This window comes from Pelophylax lessonae (assembly GCF_965119305.1).
Source record: "Pelophylax lessonae genome assembly, chromosome: 6".
Taxonomy (NCBI): domain Eukaryota; kingdom Metazoa; phylum Chordata; class Amphibia; order Anura; family Ranidae; genus Pelophylax; species Pelophylax lessonae.
Window position 1 is genome coordinate 307,652,280 of NC_138773.1, and position 22,015 is coordinate 307,674,294.

General features: G+C 46.6%; 1 protein-coding gene across 1 annotated transcript in view; it reads right to left on the reverse strand.

Annotated features, from left to right (window-relative positions):
• The window catches only part of TMBIM1 (transmembrane BAX inhibitor motif containing 1), a 172,187-nt gene that overhangs the window by 1,970 nt on the left and 148,202 nt on the right, over positions 1 to 22,015 (reverse strand). Inside the window, exon 11 of the mRNA XM_082260123.1 lies at positions 16,267 to 16,320. Coding sequence (XP_082116249.1) covers positions 16,267 to 16,320 — 54 coding nt within the window. The remainder of the gene's footprint in view (positions 1 to 16,266; positions 16,321 to 22,015) is intronic.

Consider the following 22,015-nt stretch of genomic DNA (forward strand, 5'->3'; position numbering starts at 1 on the left):
ATTAGATTGTCCACCGCAATATCAAAGTCCCGCTATAAGTCGTTGATCGCCACCATTACTAGTAGAGAAAAATCAATAAATTCCAGTATATATCCCATAGTTTGTAGACGTGATAACTTTTGCACAAACCAATCAATATACACTTATTGGGATTTTTTTAAACCAAATATATGTAGCAGAATACATTCTGGCCTAAATTTAAAAAAAAATTTGATTTTTTGTATTGGATAGGTTTCATAGCAGAAAGTAAAAAATATTGTTTTGTTTTTTTGTGGTTGCTCTTTTCTTGATTATAGCCTAAAAAATAAAAAAACCCAGCGGTGATCAAATACCACCAAAAGAAAGCTCTATTTGTGGAAAAACTGTGGACATAGATAATGCACCTGGGGCGTAAAAACCCAAGGGCAGAATATAGAATACATGACACAGTCCTGACCTCAGTATCTGAGGAAAGGGATTTAGGAGTAATTATTTCAGAAGACTTAAAGGTGGGAAGACAATGTAATAGAGCAGCACGAAATGCCAGCAGAATGCTTGGATGTATAGGGAGAGGTATAAGCAGTAGAAAGAGGGAAGTGCTTATGCCGCTGTACAGAACACTGGTGAGACCTCACTTGGAGTATTGTGCGCAGTACTGGAGGCCATATCTCCAGAAGGATATAGATACTCTAGAGAGAGTTCAGAGAAGAGCTACTAAACTAGTACATGGATTGCAGGAAAAAACTTACCAGGAAAGGTTAAAGGACCTTAACATGTATAGCTTGGAAGAAAGAAGAGACAGAGGGGATATGATAGAAACTTTTAAATACATAAAGGGAATCAACTCGGTAAAGGAGGAGAGCATATTTAAAAGAAGAAAAACTACCACAAGAGGACACAGTTTTAAATTAGAGGGGCAAAGGTTTAAAAGTAATATGAGGAAGTATTACTTTACTGAGAGAGTAGTGGATGCATGGAATAACCTTCCTGCAGAAGTGGTAGCTGCAAATACAGTGAAGGAGTTTAAGCATGCATGGGATAGGCATAAGGCTATCCTTCATATAAGATAGGGCCAGGGACTATTCATAGGATTCAGATATATTGGGCAGACTAGATGGGCCAAATGGTTCTTATCTGCCGACACATTCTATGTTTCTACATAAATTTTATTTGGGTACAGAGTTGCATGACCGCGCAATTGTCAGTTAAAGTAACGCAGTGCCTTATCACAAAAAAAAGGCCTGGTCATGAAGGGGGGTAAATCTTCTGGAGGTCAAGTGGATAATTTATGATGATGATTTCATATTAAATATCTTGGAATAATTCACTAGGCTGGTGCACCCTCTTTTGTTTGTCCTTTGTAGTGGCTTCAGGAGGTCCCCAGTGCGAAAGGGCAGCAAGGCTTGAGACTATATCTCCATGTCGTGGAGTCATTCTCACTACCTTCTATGGGGATATCACACTTTACATATAGGACAAGCAAAGGTAGCCGTCAAAAATTCTGGGGCCCCTTACACAGCTTTATGTCTGGGCCCCTCCGGGCCTGACAACCAACATTCCCCAGGGCCGGTCTTCTGGCCGTCCCACCAAATCTGCCCGCTGGCAATCCTACCGAGTCCTTCAGTGTACCCACTTTTATTTTAACACTCTTACAACTTAACCTCCTCCCATCCGCGCTACAGCCTATATACGGCTGCAGCGCGGACTTGAATTTTCGGGAGGCCGTTTTTAAATGGCCTCCAGTGACACGCCCCCCGCGTGCTCCCGCGAGCGAGCATCGGGGAGAATCTGTGTCGGCCGTGTCCCTTGGACACGGCCGATCACAGATCGTGGTGAATGGCCAATCACAGCGGCCATTCACCACGTGATCGGGCCGTCTAATGAGAGATGATCTCATATGTAAACATATGAGATCATCTCTCATCGCCGGCGCTCCTTCCTCACACAGACACTGCAGTGTGAGGAAGGAGGGGGAGCCGACAGCCGCTGGGGACACACAGGAATGTAATCGGGGCACTGATCACCAGTGCCCTGATTACTAAAGGTAAAAAAAACACACACATTGCCCCCCCATCAGTGCCCACAATGCCCGCCATCAGTGCCTCCATCAATGCCCACAATCAGTGCCTCCATCAATGCCCACAATCAGTGCCCATAGTGCTGCCAGTCAGTGCCCATCAGTGCCTGCTCATCTAGGCACTGATGAGCACTGACTGGCAGCACTATGGGCACTGAGTGTGGGCACTGATGGTGCTGCCCATCAGTGCTCATCAGTGCCGCCCATCAGTGCTCATCAGTGCCACCCGTCAGTGTCCATCAGTGCCATCCGCCAGTGCCCATCAGTGCCGCCTATCAGTGCCCATCAGTGCCACCCGTCGTGCCGCCTCTCAGTGCCCAGCAGTGCCACCTCTCAGTGCCCAGCAGTGCCGCCTATCAGTGCCGCCTATCAATGCCGCCTATCAGTGCTCATCAGTGCGGCATATTAGTACCTCCTCATCAGTGCCCATAAGTGCCACCTCATCAGTGCCCATCAGTGCAGCCTATCAGTGCCCATCAGTGCCGCCTCATCAGCGCACATCAGTGAGGAAGAAAAATTTATTTTCAAAATTTACTCGCAGAAAATAAGAAAAACTTTTTTTTTTCTTCAAAATTTTCTGTCTTTATTCTTTTTTTTTGTAAAAAATAAAAAACCCAGAGGTGATTAAATACCACCAAAAGAAAGCTTTGTTTGTGTGAAAAAAATGATAAAAATTTCATATGGGTACAGTGTAGCATAACCGCGCAATTGTCAGTCAAAGTGTGAGAGCGCTGAAAGCTGAAAATTGGCCTGGATGGGAAGGGTGTTTAAGTGCACAGAAGGCAAGTGGTTAATATATGAAAATGAATCCAATCCTGCAAAAAGACATCCCCATATATTCAGCAAAGAGACATCCCAATCCAGCAAAGAGACGGCCTCATATATTCAGCAAAGAGACATCCCAATCCAGTAAAGAGACGACCTCATATATTCAGCAAAGAGACATCCCAATCCAGCAAAGAGACGGCCTCATATATTCAGCAAAGAGACATCCCAATCCAGCACCAGCAAAGAGACGGCCTCATATATTCAGCAAAGAGACATCTCAATCCAGCAAAGAGACGGCCTCATATATTCAGCAAAGAGACATCCCAATCCAGCAAAGAGACATCCCTTCGACTGCATCAGCTTACTCTGCGGCCACCCTGCTTTAGCAATTGCTAGTTACTACAGCAGCAACAACTTGATCTCATTGGTTGGGCCTGGGCAGCTGGGCCCCATGGAACGCCTGGGCCCCTTTTACATGTGTATGAGCTGCCCCCCCCCCCCTGATGGCTGCCCTGGCTACATCATTCCACACTGCCAATAGAGATAAAACACAGTATATCCATTATGGCATACTTCTCAAATTATGAATTAAGCGGGAATACCAATTAATGCTGCTTTATATTCAATGAAATCATTCATAGCAATTTTCAACGTAATTATCTGATCTTTCCATAGGGCTCGTCCACATGGGCAGCTGGGGGGGGTGGTAAAAAATGGATTTTTGTAAAATCTTACCGTAAAATCCTTTTCTCTTAGCTCATTGACAGACGTAGTCCTCGGTGATACAGCACCTTCGGGTTTATGTTGCCTCCACAGGAGTAGGACTAGACAGGAAATAAAATGCTCTGGCCACACCTTAGGGGCAGTCCCAGAGGGTATATCCTCTCTCTCTCTGCCTCAGCAAATCAGTTATGTCATAAAGCAGTCTTTAGAGAATTTAACCCAACCCAACTCAAAAAAAAACAAAAAAAACAGAGGGGCGGGTACTACATCTGTCAATGAGCTAAGACAGACGTAGTCCTCGGTGATACAGCACCTTCGGGAAGTCCCAGAGCAGTATCACAAATGAGGGGTGGGAAAATGGAAATCAAATCCAATCTAGAAGGCCCAACCGGTGCCAACTAGAAGTTTACAATGCTCATCCTTAATGATGAGACTCAACAAAAAAATTTTCAAACAGAAAAAAAACCCTTGAGGTAGACCACCGGTCTCCTCAAATAGCGGCCTGCAAAACCTTGCGGCCAAATGAGGCATCCGCCGATGCCATCACATCAATTTTATAGAATTTTGTAAAGGTATGTACCGATGACCAGGTGGCCGCCTTACATACCTGGACCACTGACGCCTGATGGCGAAAGGCCCAGGAAGTACTGAGCGCTCGAGTGGAGTGCGCCCTAACAGGGAACGGAGGACTCTGACCCTTAATAGAATAAGCCTGTACCACCGTCTGTCTAATCCATTTGGCAATAGTCGCGGCAGATGCAGGCAAACCCTTTCTGGGGCCATCCGTGATCACAAAAAGTGAATCCGTCTTACGGAACGATTCCGTAGCTTTCAGGTATACCCTGATTGCCCGAACCACATCCAAGGAATGCAACGCATGTTCCCGATGATGATTGGGCTGAGGACACAAGGAAGGTAGTACAATATCTTCATTCAGATGAAAATCTGAAAGCACCTTTGGAAGAAAGGATGGCTTAGGATGAAGCACTACCTTATCCCTATGAATCACTAGGTATGGTGACTGGCATGATAATGCAGCCAGTTCTGACACCCTGCGTGCAGAAGTGATAGCCACCAAGAAGGCCACCTTCTGGGATAATGTAAGCAAGGGAATCTCCCTGATGTTTTCAAAAGGAGGTTTCTGTAGAACCGACAAAACCAAATTAAGATCCCAGGGCGGTAAGGGCGCGCGGACTGGTGGAGCCAGGTGCCGCACCCCCTGGATGAAATTCCGCACCAAGGACTTGGTAGCTAAAGGTTTCTGAAAGAAGATTGCTAATGCTGAAACTTGACCCTTGATGGTGCTCAAGGCTAGCTTCTGCTCAACCCCTTTCTGCAGAAAGGCCAATATTCGAGTCACCGAATAGGTACGTGGAGGAAATCCTAAAGATTCGCACCACGCGATATAAGTCTTCCATGTGTGATAATAGACTCTGCTGGAAGTCGCTTTCCTTGCTTTAATAAGGGTAGGAATGACTGAAGCTGACAACCCTCTGTCCTTCAGTACTTGGGTCTCAATGGCCAGGCCATTAAAACCAGCGACTGTAAAGCACGATGGAAGATTGGTCCTCGAGACCGCAGACACTCCCTGAGACGCAGTTCCCACGGAACGTCCGCGACTAGCAAGTCCAAGTCGGCCAGGCCGGCTTGGTGAGGCCCGCCTAGAATTTCTAGGACCACTGGCACTGACGGGATTTGAACCAGGCGTCCCTAGAGCTATCTGGCCCCGACCATCCGAGAAAGTCTGGTCGTTCTCTGTTCCCACACATTTATCCGACACCTGATTCCTATCAGGAACGGTGATCTCTCCTGGTTGAATCTCAGGGACCGAAGTCACCCGGCTAGAGGCTTCTTGGTCTGTCTGGTCAACCAGATCCGATTCCTGTGGGGAATTGAGACTAATCTTAGGAAAAGGTAAAGTAAAAGATCTGTTCAGGGAACGGTGACTACCGCTCCCTGTAGCACTTAAATGTTGGAAGGGAAGAATCGCACCAGTAGTAGTAGTCGATGCTCGATCTAATGTCCTGAATACCGGTGAAAACGTCCCCCCACCCTCAAACCGGGTGGGGGCGCACCTTCAGGCTGTGTAATCCTTTGCTTTGGGTTTGGCTGAGTCGGTCCTCTGTTTGTCCGACCAGCCTTTCTTGAACCCTCCTGGAGGAGTCTTGCCTTTCCCGCTTGTTCCAGCCGGGCGCCCTTTATGGGCGGTAAAGAAAGGTCCTCGCTTGTTGCGAGGTCCCTTAGCTTTAGCAGCCTGTGGCAAGAAAGTGCTCTTGCCCCCAGTGGCATCTTTAATGATTTCATCTAGGGTGGCCCCAAATAGGCGATTCCCCTGAAAAGGGAGATTCGTCAAGGTCTTTTTGGAACCTAGGTCAGCTGACCAGCATTTTAACCACAGCACACGTCTGAGGATTACCGCTGACATAGATGCATGCCCTAATAGGGGAGTAGTGTCCAAGGCTGCGTCACAGATAAACTGTAGCCCTTGTATAATCTGTTCCATCAAATCAGATGTTTCCTGGGGAATATCTTTTCCCCTAAGGTCTTGGCGTACCAATCTCGCCCATTCCATAAGTGTCTGGGAAACTAGACCAATAACAATTACTGGTCTAAATGCTGACCCTATCAGAGAGAAGATAGTGCGGGACTCTGCTTCCATCTTCCGATCCACCGGATCCTTAAAGGACGAAGTGTCCTCCACTGGGATAACCGTGGCTTTATTCAGCCTGGAAATAGGTGGATCCACCACTGGTGGTACCGTCCATTTTTTAATGAGGGATTCCTCAAACGGATAGCGTCTAGCAATACGCTTGGAAATAGTAAAGGTACGTTTAGAATGCTCCCATTCTCCTTTAATTTTATTACCAAAACACTTGGGTACAGGAAAAACCTTCACCGTTTTGATGGGCTTGTTAGTACCAAAAGGGAATCTCTGTTTCAGTTGCCTCTGCCGGTAAAACCTCAAGTCTTAAGGTTTCCCGCACCGCCACAACTAGTGCGTCCACCAATGCTTCTTCCTGAATTATAGCAGAAGAATGCACGTCCTCCTCACTGTCTGAGGGAGCTTTACCTGAGATAACAGCCCTTGCAGAGGGACCTGCAGCTGCAGTGACCATCTCTGAATCGGAGTCAGAGGTGTCAGATATTATAGGGGTAGGCGGGGGTCGCTTTCTTGATCCCCGTCCCTGACAGGCCGCCTCCACCCGAGCCACCATAGACTCCAAAACTGCTGTAAATGCATCCATGCTCTGTGCACCGGCGGGTCCCGAGGCCCCCTCGAGGGAAACAGGTGGGGGTACTTGTGTGGCAGGGTCCATGATTATTCCAGTAACTACCCGGAAACTTCAATCCAACTTAAATAAAAAAATTTTTTTTTTTTTTTTTCCAGACCCCCAGCGGCACAAAAGCCCCTCAGTGTTACCTGCTAGGGATCCCTATCGAGCGAGAGAGAGAGATAGACCCCCAGGCTCACCACTTGATGCTCAGAGTTCACTGCAACAGGTTACAGCGCTGTGTCCACAAACAGGAAGTCTTTTGGCTGGCTGCCCAGGAAGAAAGGAGGCAGCTCCGCCCCTCTGCACGCCTTCCGGCGCCTCCCCTAGCTCCACGAGGTGTTGGAGTCACCTCAAACATGGCCGCCCCCATGCTGCAGACACGAGGCTACGCCAAAATGGCGGCCTCATGCGATCTACGGCGGTTTGCACAGCATAGCGGCGTCCTGCAGTAACTAGGCATCGCAAAACCTCTCTCTCATGGAGATCAGCTTGACCGGCGGTACCGAACCCTGGCGGAACCGCATGGCCGTCGGGAGACCTGCTTCAGCTGGAGGAATGACCTGGCAAGCCGCATCCCTGTCCTGTGACTTCTGACAGGTAGGATACTTCTTGTAACACAGTAAGCTTCCAGTGCTGCCACATATTACAATCATTTAAACATACTTTGTAATTAGATTGTCAGCTCCCAAACCAAGCCTGCTGGCTTTTTGTACACAAAAATCACACTCAATTAGGGGGATCTGTGACATGTTATAGGATAGAGGGGAACCCATCCTTACCATTACAGAGAGGGGCCCGCGTTCACCACAAGACCCGTCAGGGGGAAAAGGGGAACATACTACTCACCATACCGGAACCAGGCGGGCGCCATTCCTGACAGTACCCCTCTCCACCGAAGTTGGAGGGCTGTCGACCAATACGGACGCCGTGACTCATGGTCCTTGGCGTTTCAGCGAGACGTTTAACTCGCAGGGTCAGTCCCTCCAGTGGGACAATGTCGTGGCCGACCCATGGCTATGGCCTGCACGCGCTCGTAGGCTGAACTGGGGTGACCACTGGATCTCAACATCCCGCCCGTCGCCCAGTTCAGCTTTCTTGCTTGAAGATCTCACAGGAACACTGGAGAAAAAAAGCTGTCTAAAAAAATCTTTTCTAAGAAAAAAATCCTGCCAGGACCGAAGATCCCAGCAAGGTATCTAGGTCCTTACTCCTGACAAGACAGAAAAAAACTGATTTGCTGAGGCAGAGAGAGGATATACCCTCTGGGACTGCCCCTAAGGTGTGGCCAGAGCATTTTATTTCCTGTCTAGTCCTACTCCTGTGGAGGCAACATAAACCCGAAGGTGCTGTATCACCGAGGACTACGTCTGTCAATGAGCGATAGAGAAAAGTAGGCAGTTGAGCCACGTTTTTGTCGCAGTTTTACTGTTCCCGTTAAGCTGCAACAGAGGCTGGATGGGGTTGTACACATTCCATGCCTGCGATGCTTTGTTCCAAGACCATGTGAAGTATTAAGCCCTAATTTATTTATTGTTTTTTCCCTCTAGCTCCATCTCACTAATTGCGCTTGCAATGAGATTTTCTTTAATTCGGCCCCAAACACATACTTTAGCTGGTATGAGAAGATCTTTGCACTGTAAGTTTCACTTCCACTTTTCCAAACTGCCATTGGGCATCATGCACTGTGCATGTCACATCATTGGCATCTGTTGGTAGCGTGCATGGGTTCCCCTTTTTCATAGAGAACAACAGGATGGAAACAGCTGTCAATCTAAGCAGTGGTGGGTGGAGCAGGGGGTGTGGCTTAGCTGTCTGTGCTATGGGTGCATGGAGAACTTGCACACCAAGGTTTTGGCACAAGCGAGAACGCACACATTAGGGAGACTCTGCAAGGCAAAGTAAAGATGGGAAGTGATCTTTCCACTTTTTCGAGAGCTTTTTTGGCTGAAAAAAAGACTGTTTTCCAAAATCTGTCTCCAACCAATAGAGGGTGAGGAAGAGGAAGCACACGGAGCTATATAGGTGCTGATAGAAAACTACCAATTAGAGGGAGAGGGAGGGGAAACACGTGGAGCCAATTAGGCTCTGCTGCATGCAGGGTGCTGATAGAAAACAACCAATAGAGGGAAAGGGAGAGGGTGAGGAAGAGAAAGCACATGGAGCTATATAGGCTCTGCTGCATGCACAGGTGCTAATAGAAAACGACCAATTAGAGGGAGAGGAAACACGAGGAGCCAATAAGGCTCTGCTGCATGCACAGGTGCTGATAGAACACGACCAATTAGAGGGAGAGGGAAACACGAGGAGCCAATAAGGCTCTGCTGCATGCACAGGTGCTGATAGAACACGACCAATTAGAGGGAGAGGGAAACACGAGGAGCCAATAAGGCTCTGCTGCATGCACAGGTGCTGATAGAAAATGACCAATTAGAGGAAGAGGGAGGGGAAACACGAGGAGCCAATAAGGCTCTGCTGCATGCACAGGTGCTGATAGAACACGACCAATAAGAGGGAGAGGGAGTGGAAACACGAGGAGCCAATAAGGCTCTGCTACATGCACAGGTGCTGATAGAACACGACCAATAAGAGGGAGAGGGAGTGGAAACACGAGGAGCCAATAAGGCTCTGCTACATGCACAGGTGCTGATAGAACACGACCAATAAGAGGGAGAGGGAGTGGAAACACGAGGAGCCAATAAGGCTCTGCTGCATGCACAGGTGCTGATAGAACACGACCAATTAGAGGGAGAGGGAGGGGAAACACGAGGAGCCAATAAGGCTCTGCTACATGCACAGGTGCTGATAGAACACGACCAATAAGAGGGAGAGGGAGTGGAAACACGAGGAGCCAATAAGGCTCTGCTACATGCACAGGTGCTGATAGAACACGACCAATAAGAGGGAGAGGGAGTGGAAACACGAGGAGCCAATAAGGCTCTGCTGCATGCACAGGTGCTGATAGAAAACTACCAATTAGAGGGAGAGGGAGGGGAAACACGTGGAGCCAATTAGGCTCTGCTGCATGCAGGGTGCTGATAGAAAACAACCAATAGAGGGAAAGGGAGAGGGTGAGGAAGAGAAAGCACATGGAGCTATATAGGCTCTGCTGCATGCACAGGTGCTAATAGAAAACGACCAATTAGAGGGAGAGGAAACACGAGGAGCCAATAAGGCTCTGCTGCATGCACAGGTGCTGATAGAACACGACCAATTAGAGGGAGAGGGAAACACGAGGAGCCAATAAGGCTCTGCTGCATGCACAGGTGCTGATAGAACACGACCAATTAGAGGGAGAGGGAAACACGAGGAGCCAATAAGGCTCTGCTGCATGCACAGGTGCTGATAGAAAATGACCAATTAGAGGAAGAGGGAGGGGAAACACGAGGAGCCAATAAGGCTCTGCTGCATGCACAGGTGCTGATAGAACACGACCAATAAGAGGGAGAGGGAGTGGAAACACGAGGAGCCAATAAGGCTCTGCTACATGCACAGGTGCTGATAGAACACGACCAATAAGAGGGAGAGGGAGTGGAAACACGAGGAGCCAATAAGGCTCTGCTACATGCACAGGTGCTGATAGAACACGACCAATAAGAGGGAGAGGGAGTGGAAACACGAGGAGCCAATAAGGCTCTGCTGCATGCACAGGTGCTGATAGAACACGACCAATTAGAGGGAGAGGGAGGGGAAACACGTGGAGCCAATTAGGCTCTGCAGCATGCACAGAGCTGATAGAAAACAACCAATAGAGGGAAAGGGAGAGGGAGAGGAAACACGAGGAGCCAATTAGGCTCTGCTGCAGGCACAGGTGCTGATAGAAAATGACCAATAGAGGGAAAGGGAGAGGAAACACGAGGAGCCAATTAGGCTGATAGGAAACATGCAGACAGCAGGAGAAAGCAGAGTATTCACTTTTCTGTGTGCTGCTATCCCTTTATCATCCAATCAGCAGGCCGTGGGTGTGTCCTAAACCAGGCTGTGAGGGTAAAACGATTGTGCACGCTAGGCAAAAAAGGTTAAAAGTCAGCAGGCAATAATCCTGTAGCTGCTGACTTTTAATAAAAGGACACTTACCTGTCCAGGTGTTCATTGCCATCCTCACCCAGGCTAGTTCTTTACTAGCCTTTAAAGAGGAAGTAAACCCTCCTCTGCAAGTTGTACCTATAGGTAAGCCTATGATAAGGCTTACCTATAGGTACTTTAAATATCTCCTAAACATGCACCGTTTAGGAGATATTTACCTTACATGCAGCCAGTGACGTCACTGGCGCATGTGCTCTGAAGGAACGGCCGCTGGTGCCGTTCCTTCAGAGCCCCGTGCCGTGACCATTGGCGCGTGCGCGGGAGTGACGTCACCGCGGCTCCGGCCAATCAGATGGCCAGATGCCGCGATCCCGGAAGACGGGCGACTGAATATGTCGCCCGTCATAGAGGTAAGCGGGCGGCACGGCGGGGACTCGTTCTAAGGTAAGTATTTCATAATGAGCTAGGATGCGATGCATACTAGCTCATTATGTGTTTCTCTTTCAGGGTGAAAAAAAAAAAAAATTGAGGTTTACAACCTCTTTAAGTTCCTGATGACGGCATCCTAACTGCCTATCCAGCATTTTGGCTTCACAGCCGGCTGGCCGCTGCACTGTGTGAATGGACCTACAGTCTCCTGGAACCTGTAACGTGTCCCAGAAGACTGCAGAGGGATAGGGAGGGATGGGGTGGAGGGGAGGGGGAGAACTTCTGCTCGGATTGCCTAGGTCAGTGATGGTGAACCTTGGCACCCCAGATGTTTTGGAACTACATTTTTTTTTTCCATGATGCTCAACTACATTGCAGAGTGCATGAGCATCATGGGAAATGTAGTTCCAAAACATCTGGGGTGCTAAGGTTCGTCATCAGTGGCCTATGGGATCCAAGTGGAAGTAGGAGGAGTGGGTACCTGTCAAGTACCCCCCCATAAAAAAAAAAATATATATATATATATATATATATATATATATATATATATATATATATATATATACATACATACATACATACATACAGTAAAACCTTGGTTTGAGAGTAACTTGGCTTGAGAGCGCTTTGCAAGACAAGCAAATTTTTTAAATAAATTTTGACTTGATATACAAGCGATGTCTTGATATACAAGTAGCGTCATGTATAAAAAAGAAGAGAGGAGCCTCTAAAGTGTAGCACTATGGTTACATTTAATAAAGGTTCAATATTTAGCAACTCACATGGTTGATGATTAAAACAGGTACATCTAAGTATGCAGGCATCTGGGGTAAAGCTGTCCACATAGACCGTCCTCTGCACAGCCATCTTCATCATCCCTTCCACGCTGTACTCCACGAGCGATTCAAAGCCTCACTTTCAGATCACTCTACTGCAGGCTATTCTTCCTGGTCATGATTGCAGACTGACAGTGGTGAGAGCCGGTGGTTCAGAAGATGGTCTATGTGGACAGCTTTACCCCGGATGCCTCCATACTTAGATGTGCCTGTTTTAATCATCAACCATGTGAGTTGCTAAATGTTGAACCTTCATTAAATGTAACCATATTGCTACACTTAGAGGCGCCTCTCGTCTCTCTTATATTCTGTAGCTCTGCTAGATTTTGCTTCTAATCCCCTTGGGAAGGCTGCATATTGTGGATGGACATTTTATGGTTACACAACCTATCACATTGCTATAATCTTTGTATATAGACTATAAACCGAAGGACTTGTGGAACGAATAATCTGAGTTTCCATTATTTCTTATGGGGAAATTCCCTTTGATATAAGAGTGCTTTGGATTACAAGCATGTTTCCAGAACTAATTCTGCTCGCAATCCAAGGTTTTACTGTATATATATATATATATGCTACGTATGGCGGGGGGGGGGGGATAACTTAGGCTAGGGTATTAGGATCTCAAGCCTGAAAAATATAATTACAATTCCTCTGACAGGTAAAATGTCACTCTGTATGTATATCAGATGTGTATTTAGCTGCTCGCCTGGGGTTAAGCTTTAGGTAAACATCAGAAGGTTTTTACATTCAAAATGCGGCTTTTCAAATATTAACATGCAAAGTCAAACAACAATAATAAATATAGACAAGAAAAATACAAAAATATAAGTATGGTGTGATACAGTCCATTCGTAATAAAGACTCGGGATCTTGCATGGACAGATTTTGAAAAGAAGGTGTAGCGCGCTACCCTTGCAGGGGCAGCTGATATTAACTGGATCATTCCCAAACAGTACAAAGACTGCATGTCTACCCAAGCAACAGTCCATGCATTCCAGTTTCAATAAACAGTCTAGGGGTTGTCTTTTTTAGCATTTACTGGTTTAAGCAACTTCAACAGGAGAGGGTTTGGGGCATGGGATACTCCAAAATGATCAGTATTTCGCCATGGCAGGACAATTCTCTTCCTGAATAAATGTGGGTGCCGGAAAGTCTAATGCCTCACAATCTAAGAACCATGAGGCATATCTCTGAGGATTCTAATGCCTCATACACACGCAACGATTATCGGCCGACCGATCAGCCGTCTTTTGTCCAAGTTGTGTTTTGTTGGTTGGAATGTGCCTAGACTGCACACGAATTTTATCGTCCAACAAAAACCAACTTCAGAAGTGATGTCATGTGATGGTTTACTTTCCGTGTGTTTTTTCTTCTCTGAGCATGCCCAGTCTTGCTCATCAGATTTTTGTCTGCCGAAATCTGTACTGACTGACGGAAAATCGGCCGTTGTGTTGACGGCCAACAAAAATTTTATAGCCTGCACACCAGATTTTATTCGGCCGAAAAGTCGGAGTCGGTTGTCGGAAGCATCATACTAACAAGCCGAAAATCGGCCGATCGGACGTTGGCCGAAAATTCACGGCCAACTATCGATGCGTGTGTACAAGGCATAAGTCTTTCAGATGCTGTATTAAGTGTTTGGTATCCTTTAGGTAAGCTTTGGTTTTCTGCACCACCGGCTGTAGGAACCAATCGATATATTCTCCCAATCTGGATCCCGCTGAATTAATTAGGGATGCACTGATCCGATATTCGAATCGGATATCGGCGCCGATATGGCTTTTATAGCTGGATCGGTAACATTGACCGATCCACTGGCCGATCCGGTTTTTGCTTAGTAACGGCTCAGCCATCCCTTACTTGGTGTGGTAGTAGTATGGGATGGGAGCCGCTACTTCCTGTATAGGTCCAGCTCACAGGCGGAGTGATATCAGATGCACTCCGCCTGTGAATGGAGGAGCCCTACATTATGAAGCAGCGGCTTTGCTCTGTACTGCAGCCGCATGCTTTGTGTGTAGCTCCGGATCGGTTCCGGTATCGGCGATTTCACAATGCCAGATATCGGTATCGGGTCCAAAAAAGTCGGATCGGTGCATTCCTAGAATTAATGCCATTTACGATGGGTCTTCCTGGTGGATTTATGTTGTCTTTATGTATCGGGTATCGGTATTGGGTCCAAAAAAGTCGGATCGGTGCATCCCTAGAATTAATGCCATTCACGATGGGTCTTCCTGGTGGATTTATGTTGTCTTTATGTATTTTCAGCAATGTGTATAGGATTGGGATACGACATGTGCTGGGTACTAGATATTTCGCCTCTCTTTCATTCAGAAGTTCTCTCGTTTTTCCTCCTAGGACCAATTTCTCCAATTCTTTTTTATATGTCCATGTAGGGTTTGGTAATAATTTCATACATGTACATAAGTCAGATAATTGTCTTAGTAATTGTCTTAGTATTTCATTATTATAGGCTTCCTTTGATTGTATCACTACTGATCCTCCCTTGTCCGTCGGTCTGATCACAATGTTCTTTCTTTCTTCTAGTTGTTTAATTCCTTCCTTAATCTCTTTTGGGTCCAAAATATTTCTTAGTTTGAGATCATGTAAATCCTTTGTCACTGTTTTTTTTAAAACTTCACTATAATCATTGTTGATCCCTGATGGATTGAATAACGACTTGTTTTTCAGATCAGTATGTATGATGTTGCTATCCGTTCGTCTACAAATTGGGGGTTCTCCTGGTTTTGACAGCATATACATTTTGATGTTGATTTTCCTTGTGAATTTCAAGATATCAACATATGTATCAAATTTATTGAGGTTCTTTTTAGAGGCAAATTTCAAACCTTTATCTAAAACTCTTTTTTTCTTGTATAGTAAGGTCTACCCCCACTTAAATTAAAGATGCCCTCCCCTAGTACTCTCTTTTTCTTTTGTTTTTTACAACCTGCTCGGCATCCTCTCTTCTTTCGAGGCTTTTTCTTGGTCCACACTCTGGTGGTGGTGTTCTCCTTCCTTCCTTTTCTCCATCTGATCTCTTTGGAGCTCTTGGTTGGCGACAGGGGAGGACTGGGCCAGGGGGCAGGGGGGCAATTGCCCCCTGGGCCACTCTGATGCCCGGTAAAAAGGCTGCACCGCTTCTACCCCAGATATGCCTAAAAGATTCCTGGTGAAGAGAAGTAAAAAGCCCCGATCGAGCTTTTCCCAGCTCCCCCCAACCGCCCCCTAAGTCAGCCAGTAAGTAGAGAGTACCTGGAGCAGAGATGCAGCTTGGACTGGGGGTCAGGAGGAGGACGGAAGAGGCAGAGTGGGAGGGGGGCTGAGTCGCTGCACCATGGGCCACTGGCTTGTACTTGCCCCCTGGGCCGAAAGTTGCCAGTCTGCCCCTGGTTGGCGATCCCCTAAAAAACGTTGCTCTCTGTTGTGATCATCCCTATATCTATCTTCCCTATGATGGTGGCGAGGTGTTCTGTCCGATTCTTCTTCTCTCCTTAGGGGTGCCGTCACCAAGGTAATTGCATCATTGCACGCTCTTTTCTCACCTGCCTTCAGGGCTGGGCCTTTTGGCTAGGACCAGAGGAATTTTCTGGCCGAAAGGCTTGCCATTGTGTAGCACACAAAGGCAGTTTTTGAAGCACTTATTCACTTCCCCTTCCTTTTTTTTATTTGTTGTGTGTCACTTGCACTTTTTGCACAGCACGTATGCACTTTCCCAACCCCCCCCCCCCCCCCCCCCCACTAGTAGATTCTAGGTCCTTGGACTTGCCCTGAAAGTCTTGGGTGGAGGGCATATAGACTTTTGGTCAGGTTCTCCCCCTCCCATGGGGTCTCCCTTCGGGGAAGCCCCTACCTAGTACTTGGGTTGGCCTTGTTTCGCCAGGCCTCCCGAAGAAAGGGGTCTGCTTGGTTTTGGCCAGAGTGGACCAGTGAGTACCCCAGTCCCCGTCGGGAGCCTTTCACCCAGTGGGATCAGGGCGAAGGTCCTTTCTCTTTGGCGGAGGACTATATGTAGACCCTGTGCATATTTTTAATGCACCGAGTGTTAGGTTTTGTGAGTGTGGTTCACTACACAATGGAGCTTCAAAAAAAAAAAAAAAAAAACGTTATTACACAACGGCACTGTATAGTGCATGTAGAGATTAAAAAAACTTACCAGAGTGAAGATGATGGCGGCAATCGCAGCGTACAGCATGTGCAGCCATGGTATCTGAAATGGAAAAAAACATTGGATCAAATATCTGAAAGCAGATGCAAGAGCCCCCATGTATGGGCCAAAAGGTTTGGACTATATTTGAGTTTTTTGCTCTATCAAGCGAAGTTCTCATTTCTTTGAAGTTACATAGCTGATAAGGTTGAATAAAGACACTAGTCCATCCAGTTCAACACATGTATGTGTGTGTGTTTATGTTAAGAACATTTCCCATATCCCTGTATATTGCGTTCCCTAAGATACGCATATACAAGTTTTTTTTTTTTATACTCTCCGCAGACACCACCTACTGTGGAAGGGAGATCCACATCCTTATCACTCTGAAAGTTTAAGGACAGTTAAGTTCCAGCTTTTAGAATTACTGGGTTCCCCATAGCAAGAAATTTGTATAAACCAAAATATCAGATCTGGAACAAACACCACTGTAGGAACTGTACATTAGACCAGTAATATAAAGCTGTAAATATAAGGATCCAAATTTAACTTGCAGTGCCGCTCTATGCTGAGACTGGGATCTCCCCGCCGGTTGGAGTGAAGGGAGCTGGCGCCAGCGCACCATTCAGAGGTTTAAGAGCATTATCAAAGAGAAGAAAGGGTGTTTCCCACTAACCCAATCATGCATTAGTATGTAGATGAATGTGGTCTCAGCCAGCGCTGTTCCAGTCATGTCCCCCTGACATGTTTCGCTCTGCTCACCGGGGTTTGGTCACATGTCATGTGGGGGCGAAACACGTCAGGGGGATGTGGCTGGAGAGACACTAGCTAAGACCACCCTCATCTACATACTAATGCATGATTGGGTTGGTGAGCGGCGCCTTTTCTTCTCTTTTATAATGTAATTATAAGGAGTTGCATCATCTGGGAAAGCAAGAAATAGAACATGAACCTTCTTGCAGTGAAATAAGGAATCTAAAAGAGGTTTTGTACAAGTCCTGACAAGATTTACACTCCGAGAAGTTAGTAACCACTTACCGACCGCCCAACTGCCATAACCCCGGTATTTTTTTAAACTGCAGGCGGTCGGCTTTCAGATAAGGGTGGTCCCAGCAGCGGATTCGCCGCGAGATCACCCTTACAGTGCGGCGGAAGAGGTGCCCCCCCCTCCCGCCGCGTCCCGGCCGGTTTCCCCGCTTACCGGACTCGTTGGCAGCGGGGGAAATGATCCGGTCCCGGATCCTCTTAGACAGGAGGTCAAGTGAGGGCAAGTTGGCCCTCACTCGACTCTATGGTCTTGGAGGACCGGAGCGACGTCAAACGTCTTTTCCTAGCAACCGGTTTAAAGGTCCCTTTTTTTTTTTTCCATTTTTTTGTGTACTTGTGAGGTCTGAGGTCTTCTTGACCCCAGATCTCGCAATAAAGAGGTCCTGTCATGCCTATTTCTATTACAAGGGATGTTTACATTCCCTGTAATAGGAATAAAAATGATCATTTTTTTTTTCTTTCAAAAACTGTGTAAAAATATAAAATAATAAATAGGGGGGAAAAAAAATTACAGCGCCCTGTCCCCGTTAGCTCGCACGCAGAAGCGAACGCATATGAAATCCCCGCCCACATATGTAAACGGTGTTCAAACACATCATCACATCACATGTGAGGTATCGCCCCGATCGTTAGATCGAGAGCAATAATTTGAGCCCTAGACCTCCTCTGTAACTCTAAGCTGGTAACCTGTAGAAATTTTTAAATTGTCACCTATGGCAATTTTTAAGTACCAAAGTTTGTCGCCATTCCGCGAGCGTGCGCAATTTTGAAGCATGACATGTTGGGTATCTATTTACTCGGCGTAACATTAGCTTTCACATTATGGAAAAAAATTGGGATAACTTTACTGTTTTCTTATTTTTTAATTCAAAAAAGTTAATTTTTTCCCAAAAAATTGCGTTTAGAAGACCGCTGCGCAAATACGGTGTGAGAAAAAAAATAGAGTTTTTGTAAGAACTTACCGTAAAACTCTTTTCTCTGAGTCCTCCTACAGTCGCAGCATCTCATTAAACCTTCACAAGTGGGTAATGGCGCCCAATCTGCAGGAGCTAGCTAGGCAGTTTGAAAGGTTAATAAAAAACTTTCTACACTTAGACACACCTCCAGGGGGCCGTCCCTCAGCCATTATCCTGACCCAGTTACCACTGTCCTTCAGTTTGTAGCAAGCAGTATCGGAAGACAACAACCCCAAAACACAAAGATAGAGGGGCGGGGGCTGCGACTGTCAGAGGACAGTGGTTTTACGGTAAGTTCTTACAAAAACTCTATTCTCTCTTATGTCCTCTGACAGTCACAGCCTCTCATTAAGCCTTCAGGAGTGGGACGTCCCAAAGCAGTGCAGGTGTGAGGGGTGGGAAGACGCAACCTACTGAACAGGCAACGTGTCAAACAGGTCAGAGAAACAACTGAGCCAACTGGGCAACAAAAGCTCAACAGGAGCTAACCCAGAATAAGAAAGAACCCCAACAGGAAGAGACAGGAAAAAACACGTCTCTTCATACAACCGCCGCACTCAAAACTTTGCGGCCAAAGGAAGCATCAGAGGATGCCATCACATCAAGTTTATAAAATTTTGTGAAAGTGTGCACCCTCCTTGTGGTTCGCCTCCCACTGTGTCTAAACAGCCGTGCGCCGCCGGAATCACATGCACTCCAGTCACGTAGTACTACGTGACTGTCACAGTCTGTCTGATCCATCTAGAGATGGTAGCAGAAGAAGCAGACAGCACTCTGTGGCTGTCAGATACACCTGAATCGCTCAAACCAAATCCAAGGCATGCAGAGCAAATTCCTTGGGGTAAACCAGCTTGGGACACAAGGAAGGCAACACAATGTCCTCGTTCAAATGGAATTTCGAGACCATAGGTAGGAAATAAAGAGTGCGTGGCTAGGGGTTGCTGAAAGGCAGACACCTGGCCCTTGATGGTACTCCAAGGCCAACTTCTGCTCAACGCTTCGCTAAACAAAGCCCAAGATTTGAGGCACAGAGAAGGAGCGAGGATGAGCGCCAATCCACTCACACAAAGAAATGTACGCTTTCCAAGTACCATAGTCACTGATCCAGACAAACCTCTATCCCTCAGTACCAGTCTTTTAACAGCCAAGCCCTCAAAACCAGTAACTGTAAAGCAGGATGGAAGCTTAGCCCTTGGGACAACTGGTCCTCTCTGAGAGATAGCCCCCGAGGGACGTTTACGGCCCCCCTGAATGACCAGAAGACCTTCGCCCTTGATCCGTCGCAGAAACCGCGGAAGAAGCTAGAGAAGAGGAAGGTATTGGCCCCACAGTGGCACTAGAACAACTGCAGCGTCTACCAGAGGAACCCGTGACCTTGCAACAAACCTCGGTATCTTCCTGTCTGACCGACCCTGCTGAAGGAGCAGCGTACAGGCCTGTGCAAATGAAGGTGGACACCACCAGGCCCAGAACCTGTATTCAAGTCGGGAGAAAAGACGTGACAGCAGCCAGCGAATCATGGCCTGTGGTTCCCGAAGCTTGACCAGAAAAAGGACAACCCTGGTCAACAATAAATCCAGAGTCAGACCCAGGTGATACAATTTCCTGGGTGGGGATAGGGGAGACCTTGGGTAGTTCAGATGTCACCTGAATCTTTGCAGAAATTATATCCGCACAAGGAGACTCAGGGCCTAAAAACACCCGAAACAGACAAACTCTGCCCCCCTTCTTTGGTAACCCCAAAAGGATAATTTTGTGGATCCCCTTGATGATCATGAAGGAAGTCCACGAGGCCAGAAACCAGTGAAAATGTCCCCCCACACCAGTTATGGATGAGGGCAGACCTTCATGCTTGAAGGGGTCTTGTATGCGGGTCTGGAGAAGCCAGCTCTAGGCTTACCAGACCAGTTTTGTCTGGAAGACTTGAAAGATCTATCACTAATCACTACCGCTAAAACAGAGAGCTTGGACATCCCAGGAGCAGCATCCAAAGCTGTATCACAAATAAACTGCAGCCTCTGGACCAACTGGTCTGCCAGATCGCAGCCTGCTTTTGGGGCACCCAAGCAGGCGCGCTCCTGACCCATCTGTGTGTGTCCATTCACACATGGCCACAACCCCTCCGTCTCCTGATTGGCTCACTGGCAAATCCCCGGAGTGCCAAGGCTCTCATGGACATCGATGGATTGAGAGGGGGGTCAAGTAAGTATTGGTGGGGGGAGGGGGCTCCTGCACCAGTGTAAGGGAGGATTATAACCCCTATCAGATTTTTTTATTTACCATCCATGTCCCATTGGGTGGGGGATTCCCTTCACTTCCTGTCCCAGAGCCGGGTGACGTCACTTCCTGGTCTACGGCCGTGACCGGAAGTACGTCTTCTATGTGTGTCTCGCGACTTGTGGAAGAGCTACTGCCCTATCTTTTATGTGAGTTACTATAATTTTTTCAAATAAATGTTTTTATATACTGCACTATGAGGCGCCTTCTTCGTTATTGTATTCCTGTGAGGGAGAGTGACGATTGGACCCCTTTTTTGGTTTATCTACACCATCCGTTTCCCCTGGGCTACCTGATTTGAGGTCACACAGGAGATTGAGTCTCCTTACTACGCCTGATATCATTTCTTTTAAGGTGAGCAGCCAATTCACACAAGTGTTTTGATTCACTGCGGGAAAACTGTCACATCGGTGATATTATTGGAATTGAGTGTACATCACGTCACTCACACCACTGTCATTTGCTGCTATTTTTGCATTGTTTGCACAAGAATTTGAAGATGGCTCTTAATTATATCATCACTATTTGTTGCTGCATTTGCACTTTCTGCACATTGATTGGAACACAGACTATATGATATATTTATTTATTGAGCACCTTATAGATTTATTTATTGCAGAAACCTATTATATTATTTCTGCTGCTTTTTGCACTTTTATGCACAATTATTATCTACACGGATTTTTATATATTATATTCACCAGCACTTTATAGATATATATATATATATATATATATATATATATATATATATATATATATATATATATATATATTTATTTATTTCATCTGTTTTATTTGGAATATTATTCATTATATTTTTATTATGTGTTTATATCATTTTGTGATGTACCTCCATGAATTATTGTGAATTTAGCGCTGAGTGGGCAGTGTAGTGTAGTGGGCAGTGTAGTGCAGTGTAGTGGGCAGTGTAGTGTAGTGGGCAGTGTAGTGCAGTGGTCAGTGTAGTGCAGTGGGCAGTGTAGTGTAGTGTAGTGGGCAGTGTAGTGTAGTGGGCAGTGTAGTGTAGTGTAGTGGGCAGTGTAGTGTAGTGTAGTGGGCAGTGTAGTGTAGTGTAGTGGGCAGTGTAGTGTAGTGGGCAGTGTGGTGGTCAGTGTAGTGTAGTGGTCAGTGTAGTGGGCAGTGCAGTGTGGTGGGCACTGGGCAGTGTAGTGTAGTGGTCAGTGTAGTGTAGTGGTCAGTGTAGTGTACTACTACACTACTACAGTGACCACTACACTACACTGACCAGCCTTAAACAGTGTAGTGTAGTGGACAGTGTAATGGATAGTATAGTGTTGTGTTCAGTGTAGTGTATTGGTCAGTTTAGTGTACTACTTCACTGACCACTACTATACTACACTGACTACTACACTACACTGACCAGCCTGAACAGTGTAGTGTAGTGTAGTGGACAGTGTAGTGTAGTGTAGTGGACAGCATAGTGTAATGGATAGTGTAGTGGACAGTGTAGTGTA